This window comes from Pristis pectinata, chromosome 11 (genome assembly GCF_009764475.1).
Source record: "Pristis pectinata isolate sPriPec2 chromosome 11, sPriPec2.1.pri, whole genome shotgun sequence".
Lineage (NCBI taxonomy): Eukaryota > Metazoa > Chordata > Chondrichthyes > Rhinopristiformes > Pristidae > Pristis > Pristis pectinata.
This window is the reverse complement of record NC_067415.1, coordinates 13,992,038-14,013,229: the sequence shown is the minus strand read 5'-3', so window position 1 is coordinate 14,013,229 and position 21,192 is coordinate 13,992,038. Positions and strand designations below refer to the sequence as shown.

General features: G+C 41.2%; 1 protein-coding gene across 1 annotated transcript in view; it reads right to left on the bottom strand.

Moving 5' to 3' along the window:
- The window catches only part of oca2 (oculocutaneous albinism II), a 328,581-nt gene that overhangs the window by 172,672 nt on the left and 134,717 nt on the right, over positions 1 to 21,192 (bottom strand). The window contains exons 11-13 of the mRNA XM_052026515.1: positions 20,896 to 20,961; positions 14,385 to 14,441; positions 5,706 to 5,830 (exon numbers count right to left, since the gene is read on the bottom strand). Of these exons, the coding sequence (XP_051882475.1) occupies positions 5,706 to 5,830; positions 14,385 to 14,441; positions 20,896 to 20,961 (248 nt within the window). The remainder of the gene's footprint in view (positions 1 to 5,705; positions 5,831 to 14,384; positions 14,442 to 20,895; positions 20,962 to 21,192) is intronic.

The window sequence follows — 21,192 nt, the reverse complement described above, 5'->3', positions numbered from 1 at the left end:
TACAGCCAAAAAAGAACACCAAGGCCTCCACTTCCTCAGAAGACTGAGGAAAGTTAGTATGTCCCTGTTGACTCTTACCAATTTTCATAGATTCACCATAGAAAACATCCTATCCAGACACATCAGAGCTCGGTATGGCAACTGCTCTGCCCAAGGACGCAAGAAATTGCAGACAGTTGTAAACACAGCTCAGTCCATCATGCAAACCCGCATCCCCTCCATTGACTCCATCTACACTTCCCACTGCTTTGAGAAAGCAGCCGACATAATCAAAGACCCCTCCCACCCTGGTCATTCTCTCTTCTCTTCTCTCCCATTGGGCAGAAGATACAAAAGCCTGAGAGCATGAACCACCAGACTCAAGAACAGCCTCCATTCTGTTATCAGACTCTTGAATGGACCTCCCATATGCTAAAGGATGAACTCTTGAACTCTTGATCTCCCAATCTACCTCGTCATAGCCCTTCCACTTTATTTGTCTGCCTGCACTGCACGTTCTCTATCAGTAACACTATATTCTGCATTCTATTTTTTTTACTACCTTGGTGTAATTATATATGGTGTGATCTGTCTGAATGCCATGCAAAACAAAAGCTTTTCACTGTGTCTTGGTACACGTGACAATAATAAACCCATACCAACTAGCAGAATGTTATTGTTTTTTGTATGGACTTTTGAATGCATAAGAGGTTATCTTTCAGTTACATAGGGAATTGGTGAGACCTCCTTTGGAGCACTGTGCATAGAAATGGCTTCCTTATTTAAGGAAGGACATTAATGCATTAGAAGCAGTTAACATTTACCAGTTGAATACTTTAATGGGATAGAGTCATAGAGTTATACGGCATGGAAACAGGCCCTTCAACCCAGCTTGTCCATATCGATCAAGATGTCGATCTGAACTAGTCCTATTTTCCTGCATTTGGCCCATATCCCTCTTGGCCTTTTCTATCCACGTAGGCTGATGAAAGGTTGGACAGGCTAAACTTGTATCTTGTTACGGACTCAGTGAAAGTCCCTTTAAGATAAAGAGTGTGTGTTTATGTGTGTGTGGGGCGTGCTTACGTCAATAGAAGATAAAGGACGTATGACGTTGTTGAAGAAGTTAGAAGAAGAAGAAGAAGGAGGGAGAGAGAGAAGGGAGAGAGACACCAGCCTGCTTGTTTTCTCTATCGATGGATGAGAAACAATAACTGTGTTTGCCACTGAAATCCATGTATGGAAGTTGGAAGTAATCCGGTGGAGTTCACTTTGTTGCTGACCTGTAGAAGGAAACAGGTATTTGTGTGTGGACGACCACGGTTCGGATGCTTTTCGGGGTGAGGAAGTCACTACCGAGTAAACACTGAAGTGTCGTTTGGGTTCCATTGTGGAACATTTGGAGTTCGTATGTACTCTCTCTATGTTTTTCTACATCTACATCTTATCTTCAGACAACGGTGGTTGTTGAAGAAGCCCTTGCTCATGTTTCACCTTATGGCTTGCGGAACTGAACTTTAAGAACCATTCAGGAACTGGGAGTTTTGGACTTTGTCACACACACACACGACGAGTTTAGTTTTGGGGTTAACGTTTGAGGTTTAACATTTTTGAATTCTAACACTACTAACATTTTACTTTTATTTTACGTATTATCATAAGTAGTGATTAATAAAATAGTTTTTAACACTGAATCATGCTCAGTGTGTTTCTTTTGTTGCTGGTTTGTGACAATCTGCTGAACTTTAGAAAAGTGAGAGGCAACCTGATTGAAATTATGCAAGATCCTGAGAGGTCTTGATAGGAAAGACATAAAAAGGACGTTTCATCTTGTGGGAGAAACTAGAACCAGGGGTTGCCCATTTAAGACACAGATGTGGCAAATTCTTTTCTCTCAGAGGCTCGTGAGTCTTTGGAACTCTCTTCCTCAAAGGGCAGTAGAGAAAGAGCCTCTGAATATTTTTAAGGCAGTGGTTGTGAGATATTTGATGTAGTGACTTGACAGATACTTAATATAGTGTTGACTATAATTCATTGACAAAATTAAAAACAGCACAGTCAACTGTCACCGATTGTAATGGAGATGGTGGGTCAGAGATGCCTTGACATCAATGTATTTGTTAGTTTAGTCCAGGTCATGCAAGAAAACTGTGTGCCTATTCACTTGAAGAGTTTCCACCTCATTTTAAGTACAGTAAGAACTACAGCACAACACACTTACTGAATCTTCTGTTTATTGGTTTTGTGAATTGACCACATCTTTCTCCCAAATGGAAATAATATTCTCAAAGGAATTACTTGTGTTAAATATTTAGATTATATTAAGTCTGAATAGAGCTTCGATTAGATTCCTTCACTTGAGAATAACATTAAATTCCATTAAATCTGATTGGAACAGTATTATACCACTTCTATATAAATTCCCAGCAAGACAATGGGGAGAAGGTTTTCTCTGGTCTCCAATGCAAAGCATGTGCAATCATCATCCACAGTTGAACTCACTTCCACACTAATGAATCAATTGAAGTCTTAAGAAACAAATGGCCACCAGCCACTAATACTCTCAGACTGATTTAGTTCTGGGGACCAGGATTGGTAGTATAGCGATTGGCATAATGCTATTACTGTGCCAGCAACCCGGGTTCAATTCCAGCTGCTGTCTGTAAGGAATTTGTACGTTCTCCCTGTGTCTGCGTGGGTTTCCTCTGGGTGCTCCAGTTTCCTCCCACATTCCAAAGACAAACAGGTTAGGGGCATGCTATGTTGGTGCCGGAAGCGTGGCGACACTTGCGGGCTGCCCCCAGAACACTCCACGCAAAAGATGCATTTCACTGTGTGTTTCGATGTACATGTGACCAATAAGATAACTTGTCTTAATTTCTCTCTCAGTATATTTAGTGGAAGTGGCCAAGATTCGTACAACAAGGTCACATGTTCAGACTGCACTCATAAAAATTCTGCTCTTTGTGCAATTACTTCCTACACCTCTCTACAATTACCTCTATGGACTCCAATATATGGAAGATCCAAAGAATTCCAGCCTGTCCGCAGTTTCATTCCTGTATAGGAATTCAGGCTTTTACTTCTAGATATTTTCCATATACTGCTTCCTCCCAGTCCTCTGTTTACAACCAGCACGTGGTCTTCAGACCCTCTTGCATTCCCGTGCATTCACATTTCAATTAGTGAGAATCTGTGTTTCCTGGCTGCTGCTTCAGACTCAAACCCATTGCTCCTGTCTCCCTGTCTTTTTTTTCTCTTGGTAGATCATGGGACATTTTCTCCTGCCTCCACCCTTTCCGTTTCTCCCACTTCAAGGAGACGTTGTCCACACTCTGCCCCATCACTACCCTTCACTGTTGCTCTGCCTTATTCATCTGATGCCATTCCAAAATGAATCAGCCCATTGTGCGTCTTTAAGCAAAATGCATAGGCTATCAAAGTACCAGCCCCTGCTTCCTTATGATCTGCGATCATGACTGCTCAGTTCTCCTCTCTCACTGTCCTACCTACTAAGGCTATAGAGGTACTAACTTTTCTAAACGCCTTCCTATCACTTTCACCCTACGGATCATTGATCTGTAGGACTGTGATGGCATATTAACAGTTACTGTCCCTTTAACATTTTTTCACTAGAATAAGCACCCACACATGAACAAGGGGTTTGCTATCCATTACCCTACTGTGGATAATAGATTGGCATTCTGGTTTGGACAGGTGTAACAAATGGTCAGCGATACTTTGCCCCTTAATGTAGCCCCTCCAACAGACTATGCTTTACCTAATACAGTGGAAGTATAATGCTATGTCCCTGTGATGTTGTTGCAAGTAAGTTTTTCATTGCACCTGTGCATACATGTACTGATGAACATGACAATAAACTCAGCTTTGACTTTTAAGATATCGTTATTAGTCACATGTACATCGAAACACACAGTGGAATACATCTTTTGTGTAGAATATTCTGGGGGCAACCCGCAAGTGTCGCCACGCTTCCGGTGCCAACATAGCATGCCCACAACTTCCTAACCCGTACATCTTTGGAATGTGGGAGGAAACTGGAGCACCCAGAGGAAAACCCATGCAGATACGGGGAGAACATGCAAACTCCTTACAGACAGCGGCCGGAATTGGACCAGGGTCGCTGGCACTATAATAGTGTTAATCTAACTACTACACTACCATGCCAGCCTTTTATTTATTATGTTGCTGTTGTCTGGTTCTTCTATCCCTCTCACTTCTAGAAAATCGTTTGTGTATATTAATGTCTAAAGACTCTTTACAACCCCTTCGATGTTCTGAGGGACGGCTGCATCAGTGATTTCATTCTTCATCTGTCACCTCTCTTCTCAATTCACTGTTTTCCATTCTGCTTTGAATCTTTCTGTCTCTATATAGTACTCTATCCAAATTCACAGTCGCCTCCTACGATCCTGTCACTCCCCTTCAACATCTCTACTTCCATGATCTCATTCTCAAGGGTAACCATCTTCATTCCATGTATTTTATCTTTACCACTGACATTCTCTAAGCAATCAAAACCCATTGAACATAGAACATCGAACCGTACAGCACAGTACCGGCCTTTGGCCCACAATGTTGTGCCGAACTATATAAACCTTATCCACATTCAACCTATCCCACTCTCTACTTCACCTCCCATAAACACTCTATTTTCTTTCATCCATGTGCCTATCTAAATGACCCTATCGTATCAACCCCTACAAGAGGTAATTGCTTGAGGCACGGTAGTGTAGCGGTTAGCATAATGCTTTACAGCGCCAGTGACCTGGGTTCAATTCCAGCCACTGTCTGTAAGGAGTTTGTACATTCTCCCCGTGTCTGCGTGTGTTTCCTCCGGGTGCTCTGGTTTCCTCTCACATTCCAAAAGACGTACAGGTTAGGAAGCTGTGGGCATGCTACGTTGGCACCGGAAGCATGGTGACACTTGTGGCTTCCCCAGAACACTCTACGCAAAAGATGCATTTCACTGTGTGTTTTGATGTACATGCGACTAATAAAGATATCTTGTCTTGTCTTATCTCATCTTATCTTATCTTATCTGGTGAAACCTCTTCTCACTTACAACTGATTTTAACTGTCCGGTCCTTGGCCTACTACGTGCCTTTATATTGTTCATATTTTCTTATATGAGAAATAAGAAGGAGGCTATTTGGCCCATCAAGTTGATGCTGGCTCTCAGAGCATTTCCATTCCCCCACTTATTTCCCTGCAACTTCTTTCACATGCCCATCAACTCCACGCCCACTCCACCCCCTACTTCCCAATTCCACTGTACCCATCTACACAAGGGGCAATTAACAGGAGCAAATTAACCCACCGGCATGTTTTTGGGATGTGGGAGGAAACCCACTTAGCTTCCAGGAAATCCTAAACAGAGATTAGGATCAAACGCGAGTCATTGGTATTATGTGGCAGCAGGACTAACTGCTGTGCCATTGTGTTGTTTTGATGGCTTCTTTTTAGTTGTAACATAAACCACCCAACTCTTGTACTCAGTGCCTGACCGATGAAGACAAGCATACCAAACACCTTCTTCACCACCCTGTCACCACTTTCAGGGAACTTTACTCCTGGTTCTCTCTGTTCTACAACATTCTCCAGGGCCATGCCATTTATGGTGTAAGTCCTGCCCTGGTTAAACTTACCAAAGTGCAAACTGCAGCAGCAAAGTCTGTTCGCCATGATACAGAGCAAGTTCGTACCTTATGGTTACTGGTGTGAAGATAAGCATTGTAGTGACATTGTCCAAGAAAGCTGAAAGAATGGCAGCAATAAGACACAGAATAATGATCATGGGCCATATTCTTCCTCTAGACAGCTGATAAGCCTGGAAAAGAACAAGGTTTTCGCACCACTGTAAATGGCTGTTACATTCAATGTAGTTTTTTTTTCTTTAAAATTACTTAATACCTACAATAATTTGAGTACAATGATTCACTGAACTATTATGGAACTTTTACCATATTTAAAAAGACACAGAGAAACCTTTGTCAGTGTGAATCATTTTTACGCAAAATACTTAATCAATAATTTTCTTACTGAAAAGGACATCCTGCAGATATAATGTAAAACTCTGTTTTCTGATTGAGTTCTAAAAAGATTTCCACGTGATTTCACACAACTAAAACAGCAATATGAAACATGCTGGATAACATCATATCTCAATCCTGGAGGGTAAAGACAAAATATGATTAAAAACATTCATGACTGAAGAGTGGCCTTCAACAAGCTCTAGTTAGAAGTCTTGTTTATTAATCCAGATTTTACCGCCATATTAACAGCATGTTTATGTGTTCACTGTTATTGATGCACAAATCACTTAGAGGTGTGTCAGAAGGACCATTTGCAATGCATTATCTTTAACAATGCCAAAACAGCAGCTCACTCTGAATCTCCCCTTCTGTTTCATGAAACTTCTTGCATTTGCAAGTTAATTTTTCACTAAACTTGGTGCAGAAATTTATAGCTGCCACTAAACAGTAAAGGTGGCTTTATAAATACATTCTGCACACATTCTGTGATCCCCTAAGAAATTCATCCCCACCTGATAGGAATGAAACATTATATATCAGTGTCACTGCATTGTGTTGTCTCCAAAATCCAGTTTCATTGATATCGAAGGAGTAAATTTCAGGAGCAGAGTGTAATGCACTGATTTTACCATATAATGTGTTTAAGGCTACCATAAATTTCTGGACAAACAACCATGTTGGTCTAGAAAGACCAAAGCATTTTCAGTATGAAGAGTGAGGAGAAATGTCTAATTAAGAGGGCATGCAGCAAGGTCCATGTGCCAACAAAACCTGTGCCATTAACAAAGCTCTGTAATGTGTTGGGACTCAGTAATGTTTCAATTTATACATGAAAATGAAAGAGGAAAATTAAATTCAGCCATATTTTGCTTTTGGCCATCTCTTTGTTTTATAACTAGTTACGTTATAATCCTATCAATGTTTTTTTGATTACTTTTCTTCCCCCTGTAGTAATACTAATTATAGGAAGACAGGATTTGGAATCGAAACAAAGTAAATCACTGACTAGCAGACCCGAATTATTCATAAGACAAGCTACCCCTAAATTCAAAATGAACTTCAATTTAATGTTTGCATAAGTTAAAGCATTCCCAGTTTAGAAAATATCATTGTCTCAGGTTGGTGTAGGTACCACCGTAAACATGCACAGAATTAGTTCAGATACCAATATAGAAGAGCCAGGTTTATACCAAGTGAAATATTACTTGTGATTTGAGTTAACTGCTGGAAATACTCAACAGGTCAGGCAGCATCTGTACAGAAAGAAACAGAGTTCATCTTCAATGACTTTTTGTCACAAGTGGTTTTGAAGAAGCATTGTTGTAGTTTATATGGTAAGATGGTTGGATATACTGTGATCCTGAAGAAACATGTGGGTGTGTTTGCTTTGTAGCAAAGTAATAATAGGATTGAATGAACATTCAGCCTGTAGCATAGGTTAGAAGAAGATTAAGTGATTTGTCTTGTAAGTAAACCACTCACTCTGTTGATGCTTTAAAAGGCATTAAGAATTGGCAACGTAGTATTTTTCAGCACTATGGAAGGATATTGATGACTCTTGCTTAGCACGCTTTAGTGAATTTGCTGCTCGCTAGTGACCAATTGCATGGAGTCATGTTCATCTGAGAACTCCATGTGTACCAATTCGTGCGCATAGTGGAGAAAGCCACAGTTGTACTTAACAGCAGCAGCAAACAATCTGCCGGAGGAACTCAGCGGGCTGAGCAGCATCTGTGGGAGGAAAGCAGTTGACGACGTTTGGGTCGAAACCCAGCATCAGGACTGGGAGTGGAGAGGTGAGGTGGCCAGCATAGAGAGGAGAAGGGGAGTGGTGAGAAAGGATTCTGAGATGATTGGTGGACTGAGGAGGGGTGTAAGATTACAGGCAGGTTGTGCCAGGCAGGGGAGGCGAGAGGGGGTGGAGTTGCAAGACAGTGGCAGGTGAATGATAGATGGAGGCAGAGAGAGAGAGAGGGAAAAAAGCAGATGGAGCAAGGTGGGAGAGGGGGAGTGTGAAGATAGGAGACAGCTGCTGGAGGGAGATAAGCAGGAACACAAAGGCCTCCTGGTGCTGGATTCAGATAGGTAAAGGAGGTGAGAATGGGAACCATTAGGGTAGAGGTGAATGGCAAATGGAACCAGATGGGGGAAGGGGGGAGGTAGATGGGGGTGGTGGGGAGAACCTGTGTGTGAAGTGGATGAATGGAACCAGGAGTGGGATGGGGATGAAGATGGGTGAAGGGGGGCTGGGGTGAGGGTGGGAAAGAGGACAAGCATGGGACCAGAGGATCAGAAGGAGAGGGAGAGGGGAGGGGAGGGAGGAATACTTAACAGCAGCATTGATTTACCACTGGTCCATCTCACGTACCAAGTATAGCCGTGTCATTGCTGAATAAGAGAGGATAACAAGCCTGCCCTGACTAACTATATCAGAAACCTTGGCAAGTATGAACGAGCTCAAGAGCCACTCGGATCGAATAAATGGAGAAGTATTAGAAAGTGAACAATATTATAGAGATTGAGAGGAGAAATGATATCATGAAAGTGCAAAACAATGTAATTTGCAAGCACACTAAAAAAAACTCTGACAGAAATTGGGTCCATAATGTTTAGCTTACTGACAGATCTGCTCATGTCATGCAAAGTGAAGATATATTGTTTAAAGATGTTGTACAGAAAGTGGAAGATTAATCTGAAGCTATCCGAAATAACTGAAAGCTAAAAGTTTGGGATAAGGAACAAAAACAGGATGGGCTAATGATGAGCACATTGCTTTTTTAAAACTGTGCCCTTGTGTGTAGACTGGTAGATAAACAAGTTCAGTCAAGGTTCTTCAACCTGCCTAACTGACTTTCAAAGTTTCATGTAAAATTGTCGTACTGATAGAATTGGCATCCAAGAGTCTGCAGCAAGCAATTGGTACGCCTATCGTCCAGAGTCAAAGAGCCGCAGCAAAGTCCAAGGGCACAGAGTTGAATCTGAAATGTACTGGTGAGACCAATTCAATCAATTACGATCATTGTCATGGGTGCTTTGTTGCTTTAGAACAGACAAGTGCTCGCAGTGTTTCCAAAGACTACAGATCCAAGGATAAGACAAGCAAAGAAAACTTTACTGGCGCAGTTTGAAAGGAAAGTTTCATCATTTGCAAGTTCATTCAGATAATGAGGAACTGGGATTGTACAGTATCAATGCAGAAACAGCAACAAACTGGCAGACTCTCAAATAAAGACATTGATTAGCAACGAATGCATTGACAAGCAAATTGATATGACCACAGATTGTTCAACCATGAGTCAAGGCACTTACCCTGGCAAGTTAAGCCACACATCATTGTTGGAAAGTATCAGACTCAAAGCCTACTCTGGCGAGGTTTTACAGACACTGGGGTGAATTGAGTACACAGTGAATCCGATCGATAATGGGAATGTGCTGCCAGGGGAGCCGGTAGAAGCAGCTATGATAGCAACATTTATGAGGCATTTAGAGAGACGTGAACAGGCAGGGAATAGAAGGATACAGACCATGTGCAGGCAGATGAGATTAGTTTAATTTAACATCATGGTTGGTACAGATATGGTGGGCCGAAGGGCCTGTTGCTGTGCTACACTCTTCTACGTTTGCATGTAACAACTCACAGATTAAAAGTGAATTAATCTCATTTTAATTCTAGTTCTTCTGCCAATTTTCCTTTGGCTACTCAACCTATTATTGGTGGAAACCACATCTCCTTATGTACACCATCAAATCTGTTCATAATTCTGAATAGGTATCGACTCGGAAAGTTGAACTTAGTACTCCGTTAAGCTGCCAGGATGCATCAAGAAGCCATAAGACACATGGAGCACAAGGCATGAGTCCCTGTTTTCCCTGGGATAGAGGCAATAGTTTGATCAATAGTCTGCTTGTTCATATAAAGCTCCCTTTCAGTCAGAGATGTTAGAGTACAGATCAGTCATTCAGAAAGAACCATAACCCAGGTTCAGAGTTTTAATCACAACTGCAATATAATGTTCAAACTCATCTAGAAAGGTATAGTTTGCCTTTCTATCATCACTAAGCAAAATCCCACCCCACTTTTTGCTCAATGTTGTGCCAGGCCCTTTGTATAACAAACAAGCCTCTAAAATGTTATTGAATGATATCTTTTATTTTCTTTCCAGCTAATTTAAGGTTGACTTAATTTATCAGTCCTCACAACCATTGATTTTAGTTATGGACCAGATATTTTAAGAGCTTGCATTTTAATTTAATACGAGTCCCAACACCATTAACATCAGATTTCGTTTTCTTAATGACCAACATTAGTGTGAAATCATTTACTCACATGAATCAAAAATTATAAATTAGATTAAAAATTATACATTGCTTATTGATAGAAGAAAGGGACTTTTCTCGAGCCAGCGCTGCAGTTATAAGCTGTCACTGTCTATGCTCTTAAACACGGTCATCCAGGCTTTTAATCGCCAACTCCAGTGTTGGTGTCATTTGTTGTAATATTGGCCTTTACACAAGTGTTGTTTACACCACAGTTCTTCAGACAAAGTTACACCAGGTAATGTGAGGTGGGGAGTGGGTGGACACCCCACCATATCTGACTTTTGCTTGAGTATGCTGGGGTTAGGCCTCTCCAAGTTCAAAGAGAGTACCAAAGAAATCAAGTCAAGTTTATTGTCCCGTGCACCAGTACAGTGAGGTACAGGTAAAATGAATAACTTGCTTGCAGCAGCATCACAGAAAGGCTTTGGCATCTGAATTTTTAGAGAAGGGATGCCTGAGCAGGGATCTCGTTGAGGTGTTTAAGGTCCTTCGGATGGCACCAGTTCTGACAAAGTCCATCGATTTGATGTTCGATGGTGCCTGACCTACTGAACATTTCCAGCAATTTTTGTTTTATATCAGAGGAAGCATTCGTCAAAATAGAATAAATGAGAATGCAGGTACTTGGGATAAAGTGGAGGAATGCTCAATGTTACATTCTGGTGTAAATTCTTCACAGAATGTTGAATATTTACAAGGAATTATAGGTAGTCAAAAAATATGATAAATTGACTATGCTTGTTTACTCCGACAATAGCTGCGAGGGTTGTGCAGATGTGGTTGAGGATATGATAGGATTCCTCCAGCTGATATTGGATAGCCAGAGGAAATATCAAAGGAAAGAGAATGAAATACACCAGTCACTAACTTTAACCATCATGAGTTTAAAGCAACCTTCCTCCTCCAAGTCATGCACCATCCTGACTTGAATATACCTCATTGTTCCTTCATCATCAGTCAATTAAAATTCTGGAATTCTAAACTAACAACACTATAGGAGTGCCTAACAAGCAGGACCACAGTGATTCAAGAAGGGGGTTCACTCTCCAATGGTCATTGAGAATGGGCAAAAAATGCCTCTGTGATTGAGGATTTGGAAGGGAATTAATTACACACAATGAATGATCAATTGGCCCTAACCTAAGCAGAGTCAGGCACGGTAGTGTAGCGGTTAGCGTAACACTTTACAGCACCAGCGACCCAGGTTCAATTCCGGCAGCTGTCTGTAAGGAGTCTGTATATTCTCCCTATGTCTGCGTGGGTTTCCTCCGGGTGCTCCGGTTTCCTCCCACATTCCAAAGGTGTATGGGTTAGGAAGTTGTGGGCATGCTATGTTGGCGCCAGAAGCGTGGCGACACTTGCAGGCTGCCCCCAGAACACTCTACGCAAAAAGATGCATTTCACTGTGTGTTTTGATGTACATGTGACTAATAAAGATGACTTAATCTTATCTTTAAAACTATCATTCCCACTACCATTAACAATAATAGCAACAAACAGATCATGCATTGGTGTGGGATACATCTAACTTAAACTTTAAACTTTATTTATACAGCACAGTAACGGGCTCTTCTGGTCCAACGAGCCCGCGCCGCCCAATTACGCCCTTGGTAACCTACTAACCCATACATCTTTGAAATGTAGGAGGAAACCAGAGCACCCAGAGGAAACCCATGCAGTCACGGGGAGAACGTACAAACTCCTTACAGACAGCGGCCAGAATTGATCCCCAATCGCTGGCGTTGTAATAGCTTTACGCTAACCGCTACACTACCATGCCGCCTTAACAGTCTATCTGCCATAATAGGGGTTAATTTTTCTGAAGGAATAGTGGCTATAGGTGCAACATGCACATGTTGAACATCTATCCATTAACAGTATTACAGATGGCAGCAAATTCTTTTTGAAAACACAAGGTCATGAGTTCAAACACCCCTCTCGAGGGTCAAGCACAAAATCCAAGCTGACTCTCCATTGTAGTACTAAGGCTGCATTGTCAGAATTGGATGAGATATTAAACAGCCTGCCTGTCTGCTGTCTCAGATGAACATAAGATACTTCACAGTATTATTTAGAAAAGAGCCATAAAGCAAAGGAGGATCTTGACCAATATTTATCACTTGATCAACATCACTAAAACACAAGAGCCTGCAGTTGCTGGAGTCTGGAGCGAAAAAATAACAAAGTGCTGGAGAAACAGCTGGTCAAACAGTGTCTGTGGAGGCAAAGGGATGGTCGACATATCAGATTGAAGCCCTCTTTCAGGATCTAATGCTGTGTCTTGAGCCAAAACATTGGCCATTCCTTTACCTCCACAGATGCTGCTTGACCTGCTGAGTTCCTCTAGCAGTTTGTTTTTTGCTCAGTGAAACAGGTAGTCTGCTCGTTATCTCATAGCTGTATTACCGCCATTACAATGTCAATCACACTTCAAACATATGTCATGCACCGTAAAACATTTTGAAATATTGGGAAAGAAGGTAAAAGACACCATATAAATGCAAGCTTGTTCTTGATTTTGCCGGTGACAGTTTCCATGTCAATGAGACCTCGACACAGAATCCCGATCACCCTAGTTTCAAACCTCTGCAGCGTACAATTACTGGCTAACGTCCCAATAGTGTCTTTCCAATAAATACCTAAATACATTATGGGTTTCAGAGGTATAGGATTTTAAACTATCTGCATCAACCTCCTTATGCAGCACAGTTCAGGATGTAACAATTTCTTCTTTACTCAGAAGTTCTATTCAGATTAAACCAAACTCACTTCAGAAATGGAAATAACATAAGTGTACTAAGTATGATCATAATTTTTTCCCACGAGTGCTCTCTATTTACAGCTACTGCATCGTTACATTTCTTTGCCAGTGATGCTTCACTCTGCACCCATTTACTATTCTGTCCTCTTCCCTGACACACTAGAGCATTTGTCATGTATTTTTCTCAATCACACAGATCACAGGTTGTGCAGAAACTGGTGAAGAATCATTTGTTGTCTGTTCTTCAGAATGAAGTTATGCACCCATTTAACCTCATGAGGGAATATGCATTCATGCACATTGCCATGAAATATTAAGTTGCAACATTCTTCAGAGTTTGATAGAGCATATTTTTTATTATTTTGCAAGTAGTTTGCTTGAGCATGTTGCTACAATTGCAGTCAATTGGTGGAGATGAATATGCACAAATAATCATTATGACTTTGCTTAAATAGGAGCTGGGACATGATGTTGCAGTTGTATAAGTCATTGGTGAGGCCACACTTGGAGTACTGCATAAAGTTTTGGTCACCCCGTTATCGGAAAGACGTGGTTAAACTGGAAAGAGCGCAGAAAAGATTTACAAGGCTGTTGCCAGGACTAGATGGCCTGAGTTACAGGGAGAGTTTGGCCAGGCTAGGACTTTATTCCTTGGAACGTAGGAGAATGAGGGCCAACCTTATAGAAGTGTTTAAAATTGTGAGAGGCATAGATAAGGTGGATGGTAACAGTCTTTTCCCCAGGGCAGGGAAGTTCAAAGCCAGGGGGCATAGATTTAGGGTGAGAGGGGAAAGATTTATAAGGGACCTGAAGGGCAACTTTTTCACACAGAGGGTGGTGAGTATATGGAACGAGCTGCCAGAGGAAGTGGTTGAGGCAGGTACAATAGCACTTGGATGGGTACATGGAGGGGAAGGGCCTGGAGGGATATGGGCAGAATGCAGGAAATTGGGTCTAGCTAGGTGGACAATGTGGTTGGTATGGATTTGTTGGGCTGAAGGGCCTGTATCCGTGCTGTATTGCTCCATGACTCTATGACTCTAAATGTTCTTGTAACTTTATTATGAGATTTAATGACCTGTAGCAGTTACCTCCCACGTTCAGTAAAAACCACACGAGGAAGATTTTGTCTTAAGTTCTGAACTCCATTCTTCATTTAGTTCACTCACTGCTAGAAAGGTCATGCTAACAAATACATCACAAAGCAGTCAGATAATTGCCTGGCACGTCTAATCAGAGATGAAGGAAATGAAACATCTTCCACTCACCTTAACAGCACAGTAGTCAAAAAACCCAGTTTCCGAAAATATTGCCACCAAAATCATCTTTGAAAACAAAAACATCACAATGAGTGGAGGGATAGTGGCTTTAAAGTTTTTGCTTTTCATTCATTACCTTTACTCATATTTTTCACAATTTATCCTTAAAATCACCTTACATTAACTTACAGGGTCCTCATTACCAGCAAGAATCAGCTAACAAATCTAATAAAAAGGCAGAGAGTGCTTTTCAACACACCATACTATGAACCATAATTTCATCTGGACGATTTTATTAGCCAACGCTAGTTCAAACAGTGTGTGTGAGTCAAGTAGGGTCAAGTGTCTTGTGAAGCATTTCCAACTTTCCATGAAATCTGGAAATTACTCGAAGCTCACTGAATTGACATGAAATTATTCTGGCTGGGGTTTTTCATTTCTGCCCACTGTTTTTCTTTCCATTGGAGGGCGTGGGTGGGAAATCAAGGGTTGCTAAGGACAGAAGGTGAACATTCAACACTTGTTAATCTGAAAGGCAATGTTAACCCCTTAGGAAAAAAGTCGAGGGTGTCTGTTAAAAAAAAGGGAGGATAATTTTGTCCAAGGGAATTAATCAAGCACATTTTAAAGTCTAATTTATGGTCCCCATTATGTTTAATGTTTTTCCTTCCCCATGATATTTTAGATCCCTATGCAAGTGTCAAATCATAACACAGTAGGGACTATTTTCACCTCTGAGATTCAGGCACTGTTCCAGATTTTGGTACCATACTGAGAAGGTACTGCAATGTCAGAGAGGTGCTGTATTTCAGGTCAAATGCTATGCCTCAGTTTTCAATCGTACAGAACATAGGACAACATTTTACAAACAGTAACCATAGAATAGTTTGCCCGTCCATCAGCCTAGTAATTTTTCCCCTACTGCCCTCTCCTACCGGATTCCTTCTCCTTCAGCCCTTTGCCTCTTCTACCTATCAGCTCCCAGCTTCTTACATCTTCACCCTCCCCCACCTCCACCCTCCTACCTTCCCCTCTCACCTGAACTCACCTATCACCTGCTTACATGTACTCCTCCCCCTCACCCTCCCCCAACCTTCTTATTCTGGCTTCTGCCCTCTTCCTTTCCAGTCCTGATGAAGGGTCTCGACCTGAAACGTCGACTGTTCATTTCCCTCCATAGATACTGCCTGACCTGCTGAGTTCCTCCAGCATTTTGTGTGTGTTCTCACATGATCTCTCTGCTCCTAAATGCTATAATTGGTTCACTGTCAGTGTGCACAAGATCAATCAGTTTTTTTGATGTTATCTAAACCATTTGCTTAGCTACCGTTCTGATGTTTAATAACTAATACCACCATTGTGGTTTCATCAATTGCGCAGACAATATATTTGAGATTAAAAATACAAAATCCAATTTTTAAGTATTATCTTAGATCTGTTCTGTTTCTTCTTTTGTAGAACCTTGTAAAATTAATTGCTGAACACAGGAAGCCAAAGGAAATAGGGAAGAGGTTTTGCCTTTTATTTTAATTAATACAAAGTTGATATTCCTGATTGCTAAAGTGTACAAATATGCAACAAGTTTTCCAATATTATCTGTATTAAATCAGAACTACTTTATTAAAGATATAGGAACAGCCACTTTTCTTTCATTTTGTCTCTTCCAATGTCAGAAATTCAGTACATGGAATTTAATAATACACCAGCTAAATTACTAGACTAGCATCTAGAGGCATCAGCTATTATTCCAGCAACAGGAGTTCAGATCCCACCACCACAGCCTAGGATGCAAATTTAAATAATACATGTGGAGTTTGGACAATAAAAATAAAGCTAGCTGTCTGAGGGAAGGAACCTGTCATCTGTCCCATAAGTGACAGCAGCCCTACATTGCAATGTGGTTGACTCTTAGTTGTCCACACACTTAAAAATCAAGTTTAGTAAATGGATGAGGTGACATTGTCTTTCAAGACCACACTGTTAGACTGAAAAATCTAACAGTCCAGGTAGAGAGTGCCCCACTTGATGGCTATAAGCAATTTTGCCATTGTTTTCGGAAGGATTTCTTTTATTATTTAAAGCAAAGTGAATAGTTTTGCACCCCTGAATAACACAGAAACAGAAGTAAGGACATTTTCACTCCTCAAGCCTATTTTGCAATTCAATAATGTCATGGCTGATCTGTGACCTAATTTCATTTACCTGCCTTTTTCCTTTATCCTGTAATATCTTTAGTTAACAACAATCTATCAATCTCAATTATCAGTTGCAGAAGACAGTTCTAAATTTCAACTTGCCTCTGTGTGCAGAAAATTTTCATAAGTTCTTTCCTAAAAGGCCTGGCATTAATTTTTATTCTCTAACCTCAAAAGCAAGATTATCCAATCAGTAGAAAGGAGTTCTCTCCATCAAGAATATCAGCTTCCTTTAATATCTGAAAAGTATTAAATCACCCATTAGCATTCTAAACGGCAAGAAATACAACCCTAGGGTTTCAGCAACCTCACGTTGGACTCCAAATTTTCCAACTTGTACTCCTTTTCAAGCCAATGTATCCTTCCTAAGGTGCGATTCCTGGAATGGCTCACAGTACTCTTGGTGGGATTTATCCAGGGATGCATAATAGCTGCAGTATAAGGTCAGTATTCTTTTAGCTCTTTTGATCATTTTCTGCATCTTGCTATGAGGTTTTACTGACCCATGCAAGTGAAGCTCAGAAAACAAAATTCAGAAGGAGACTTGAGAAACAAAGGACTGCAGATGCTGGAATCCAGATGAAAAACAGGGAGGAACTCAGCAGGCCAGGCAGCATCCGTGGAGAAAAGCAGGCGGTCAACGTTTCAGGTCAGGACCCTTCTTCAGGACTGAAGATAGGAAAAGGGGAAGCCCAGTATATAGGAGGGAAGAGCAGAGCAGTGATGGGTGGATAAATCGGGGAGGTGGGGTGCGCACAGGGAGGTGATAGGAAGATGCGGGTAAGAGATAGTGATAGGCAAGTGCGGGGGAGGGGAGAGCAGATCCACCGGGGGGTGGGTAAAAGGTAAGAAGAGAAAGGGAAAAAAAGGGCTAGGAAAGGGAAGAAGAGAAGGAGCATGGTTGGGGGGGGGGGGGGGGGGGGGATTACCTAAAGTGGGAGAATTCAATGTTCATGCCGTTAGGCTGCAAGGTTCCAAGACGGAAAATGCTGTTCCTCCAGTTTGTGCTTGGAATTCTCCTGGCAGCGGAGGAGCATCACTGATACACTTCAACCCCCCCCTCCCACGCTATCACAGTCCTCTGCCTCCTCCACTGACAGGAGAATTTTCCTCCGGGGAGGGGAACTATAAACTAAAAAGGTGAGAGGTGAAAGGTTTTAAAGGGACCTGCGAGGCAACTTCTTTGTACAGAGAGTAGTGTGTATGTAGAATGAGCTGCCAGAGAAAGTGGGAGAGGCAGGGACAATAAGAACATTCAAAAGATATTTGGATAAGTACACGGATAGGAGGGGTTTAGAGGGATATGGGCCAAATGCAGGCAAATGGGACTAGCTCAGGTGGGCACCGTGGTCAGCATGGGCGAGTTGGGCCAAAGGGCCTGTTCCCACGCTGTATTACTCTATGACTCTGCGTTGCAGGTCTAAGTCCTGCATCACATCAGCCAGATGGAGTGCAGCAGTTCAAGAAAGCAGCTCAAGACCACCTTCTCAAGAGAACTCAGGGACGGATAGTAAATGCTGGCCTTGCCAGATCCCAAAAAAAAAGAATTTTAAAAGAAGGTAGAGTGGAGAGGGGTGGGAGCAAACTCCTGTAAACCATGGCCAGTCGTTCTGCTGTATATTCCATACTAAATACTGATTCACCAGCATCATTAAGAAAAAAAGTTTTCTTCTGATAGCCTCAAATGAAGAGGCTACAACAAAAATATTATCCTGTCCTTCCTCCACACTTATGGCAATTTCTATAATCAATGGACATAATGTGAATCCAAGGCAGAAAACTAACAAACTGCTCCTGTGTTAAATACCAGTAAGACACACTGCAACTGATGATATCTTTACAGAGGCATCAGATGCATTAGCAACTTTAAAATTAAACCTGTGCATTAAAAGGTGAAGCGCTTCTTCACACAGACTTGAGGAAATGACTAACTTACTCTCACCCCAAAAAGAGCTCATTGGAACATCTTAAGACTGAAATTTGTAGATTTTTGTTATAGAACATAACATAGAACATAGTACTACAGTGCAGTACAGGCCCTTCGGCCCACAATGTTGCGCTGACATTTTATCCTGCTCTCACATCTATGCTCTAACCCTTCCCTCCCACATAGCCCTCCATTTCTCTATCATTCATGTGTCTATCTAAGAGTCTCTTAAATGTCCCTAATATATCTGCCCCCACAACCTCTGTCGCAGTGCGTTCCACGCACCCATCGCTCTCTGTGTAAAAAACTTACCCCTGACATCCCCCTTATACCTTCGTCCAATCACCTTAAAATTATGTCCCTTCATGTTAGCCATTGTGGCCCTGGGAAAAAGTCTCTGACTGTCCACTCGATCTATGCCTATTATCATCTTGTACACCTCTATCAAGTCACCTCTCATCCTCCTTCTCTCCAAAGAGAAAAGCCCGAGCTCGCTCATATTAGGCAGAGATATTAGGGGATAGGGAACCAAGGTGAGCAGATGGAATTATGAGATAGTTCAGGGCAATTAAATTGAAAGGCACGGCATTCTAGATGGCCTGAATGACCCACTCGTGTTCCAATGTTCCAAGGAGAAAATAGCATTTCTAATGAGTGGGATATCTAGACTTCACTGTGAGGCATTTTACTCTTAAGATTACAACATCCTTACAGAAAATGTGCTCCACTCTGAAAATGTTATGAAAAAATGACTATTATAAACATTCTTGAAGGACTAATAAGGTTAGGGTAGCATTTGCACAAGAATCGCTCTGAATGACAGCATGATTAATGCTTGGATTTCTTGTATTGTTCCAATTATGCTAATCTTGTTTAAAACAACAAATGACTCATTAATATGACAGCTCTTTACAGTTTTGAAAACAGACTGGGTAATTGATTTTGGAATTCTTTTGAATATATTTAATATTTAACTATTGGTTGGAATCTTTTCAGTGAGAGATAGAAGCTGAACATAATTTCCCTTCTGTTGGAACTTCACAACATGATGTAGCCACTAATCAATCTTGCTCCACAGGAATGAAGCAAAGTGCATTAAGTTCTAGTTACTTTACTTACTGGTAACTAAATAAGAGAACAGGAACTATAACCTGTGCACCACCTTTTGACTTACAACTTTAGCAATGAACCAGCAGGAATGGCTCAATCAGTCCGAGAGATTCCATGTCGCATTGGCAATTACTTCCACCTCCCTAACATCACGCAACTTCATCCATGGCTCAGCTCATCTGCTACTGAAACTCTCATACAGTCCTTCTACTATCTAGAGATTTGGCACAGGGGCTCCCTCATTCTGCTTTCTATACACGAGGTCATTCAAAACCTTAATAACTCCAAAGCACCTTCAGCTCTGAATCCCTGCCCAGAACTTTCTTATTGTCTACTTTTTACTTCTTTAAAACATTCCTTAAACTCAAGCCTGTCCTAATATGTCCTTATATAGGTAGATGCAACATCTCAGTTGACATTTCCACCCTGGGAAAAAGACTCTGGCTACCTACCCTCTCTATGCCTCTCATAATTTTACATGCTTCTATCACATCATCTCTCAGTCTCCAACACTCCAGAGAAAATAATCCAAGTTTTTCCAACCTCTTCTTTTAGCTAATACTCCTACACAGGCAACATCCTGGCGAGCTTCTCCCACATCCTCTCCAAAGCCTCCAGATTGTTCCTGTAGTGTACAGAAATGGCCTTGCTTCATTCACCTACCCTGCTATTGGGGCCCACTTTGTCAGGTACCACGCTTGCAAACTTACTGAAATCAAAGGAACTATTATGAAGGTCTTTAATACATACAAGCTTCTCCATCACAACAAGGCAGCGGTCCAAGGAGAAGCCAAAACTCTTATACTCCACTGTTACAAACAACTTTTCTTCCCTGGTTATGAATGACATAAGGCCTATATCATTCTCAGGAAAGCTAAACCATAAGGAGGACAAAGCTCTTGAGAAATTCTACTTACGCAGTTCTCACAAGATTGTCACAATGAATATAAGACCAGTTTCGAACATTCGCTCTCTAGGCTCTCAGATGACGCATGTTCCCATGTGCCAAGCATATGCATTGGCAACACCTGAGAACCCACATTGTGTACGCAAAGAGTGAAGCACCTGAACATTTAAATTCACGGCTCACTCAGCCAAAACAAATCAAATTTTGCCAGAATTGTTTCATGCAGCTGCTGAAGCATTTAACAAAACTGACAGATGGTGAGATTGAGGTTAAAAGTTAAATTCTGCTCTGCAATTGCATTCCTTGAAAGAGATACATGCAAAAAAAAGGGATATATGCACAAGTGTGATTAAAACAATTGCAGCAAAGAATTTTAATTACCATTCCAAACAATAATGTCAGTGTTTCATAGTCGATCCACTCCACAACCGTGACCATGTTTGGCCTCTGTAATAAAAGAACAAAATTAATAGTTCAACTTGTGGATCAATTTAGCAATTTTTTCACTGTACTACATGCTCTATTTTTCTCTGCATTCCCATTCATTTCAGATGAAAGTCAATGTTTAGATATTTCCATTACAAAGGGACAGAAGCAAAGCTTTAATTTACTAGTCTCAATTAATGCACACAAATTAAATTATTCATGGCATGTTAGTACTAAAAAGTAAAATGATGA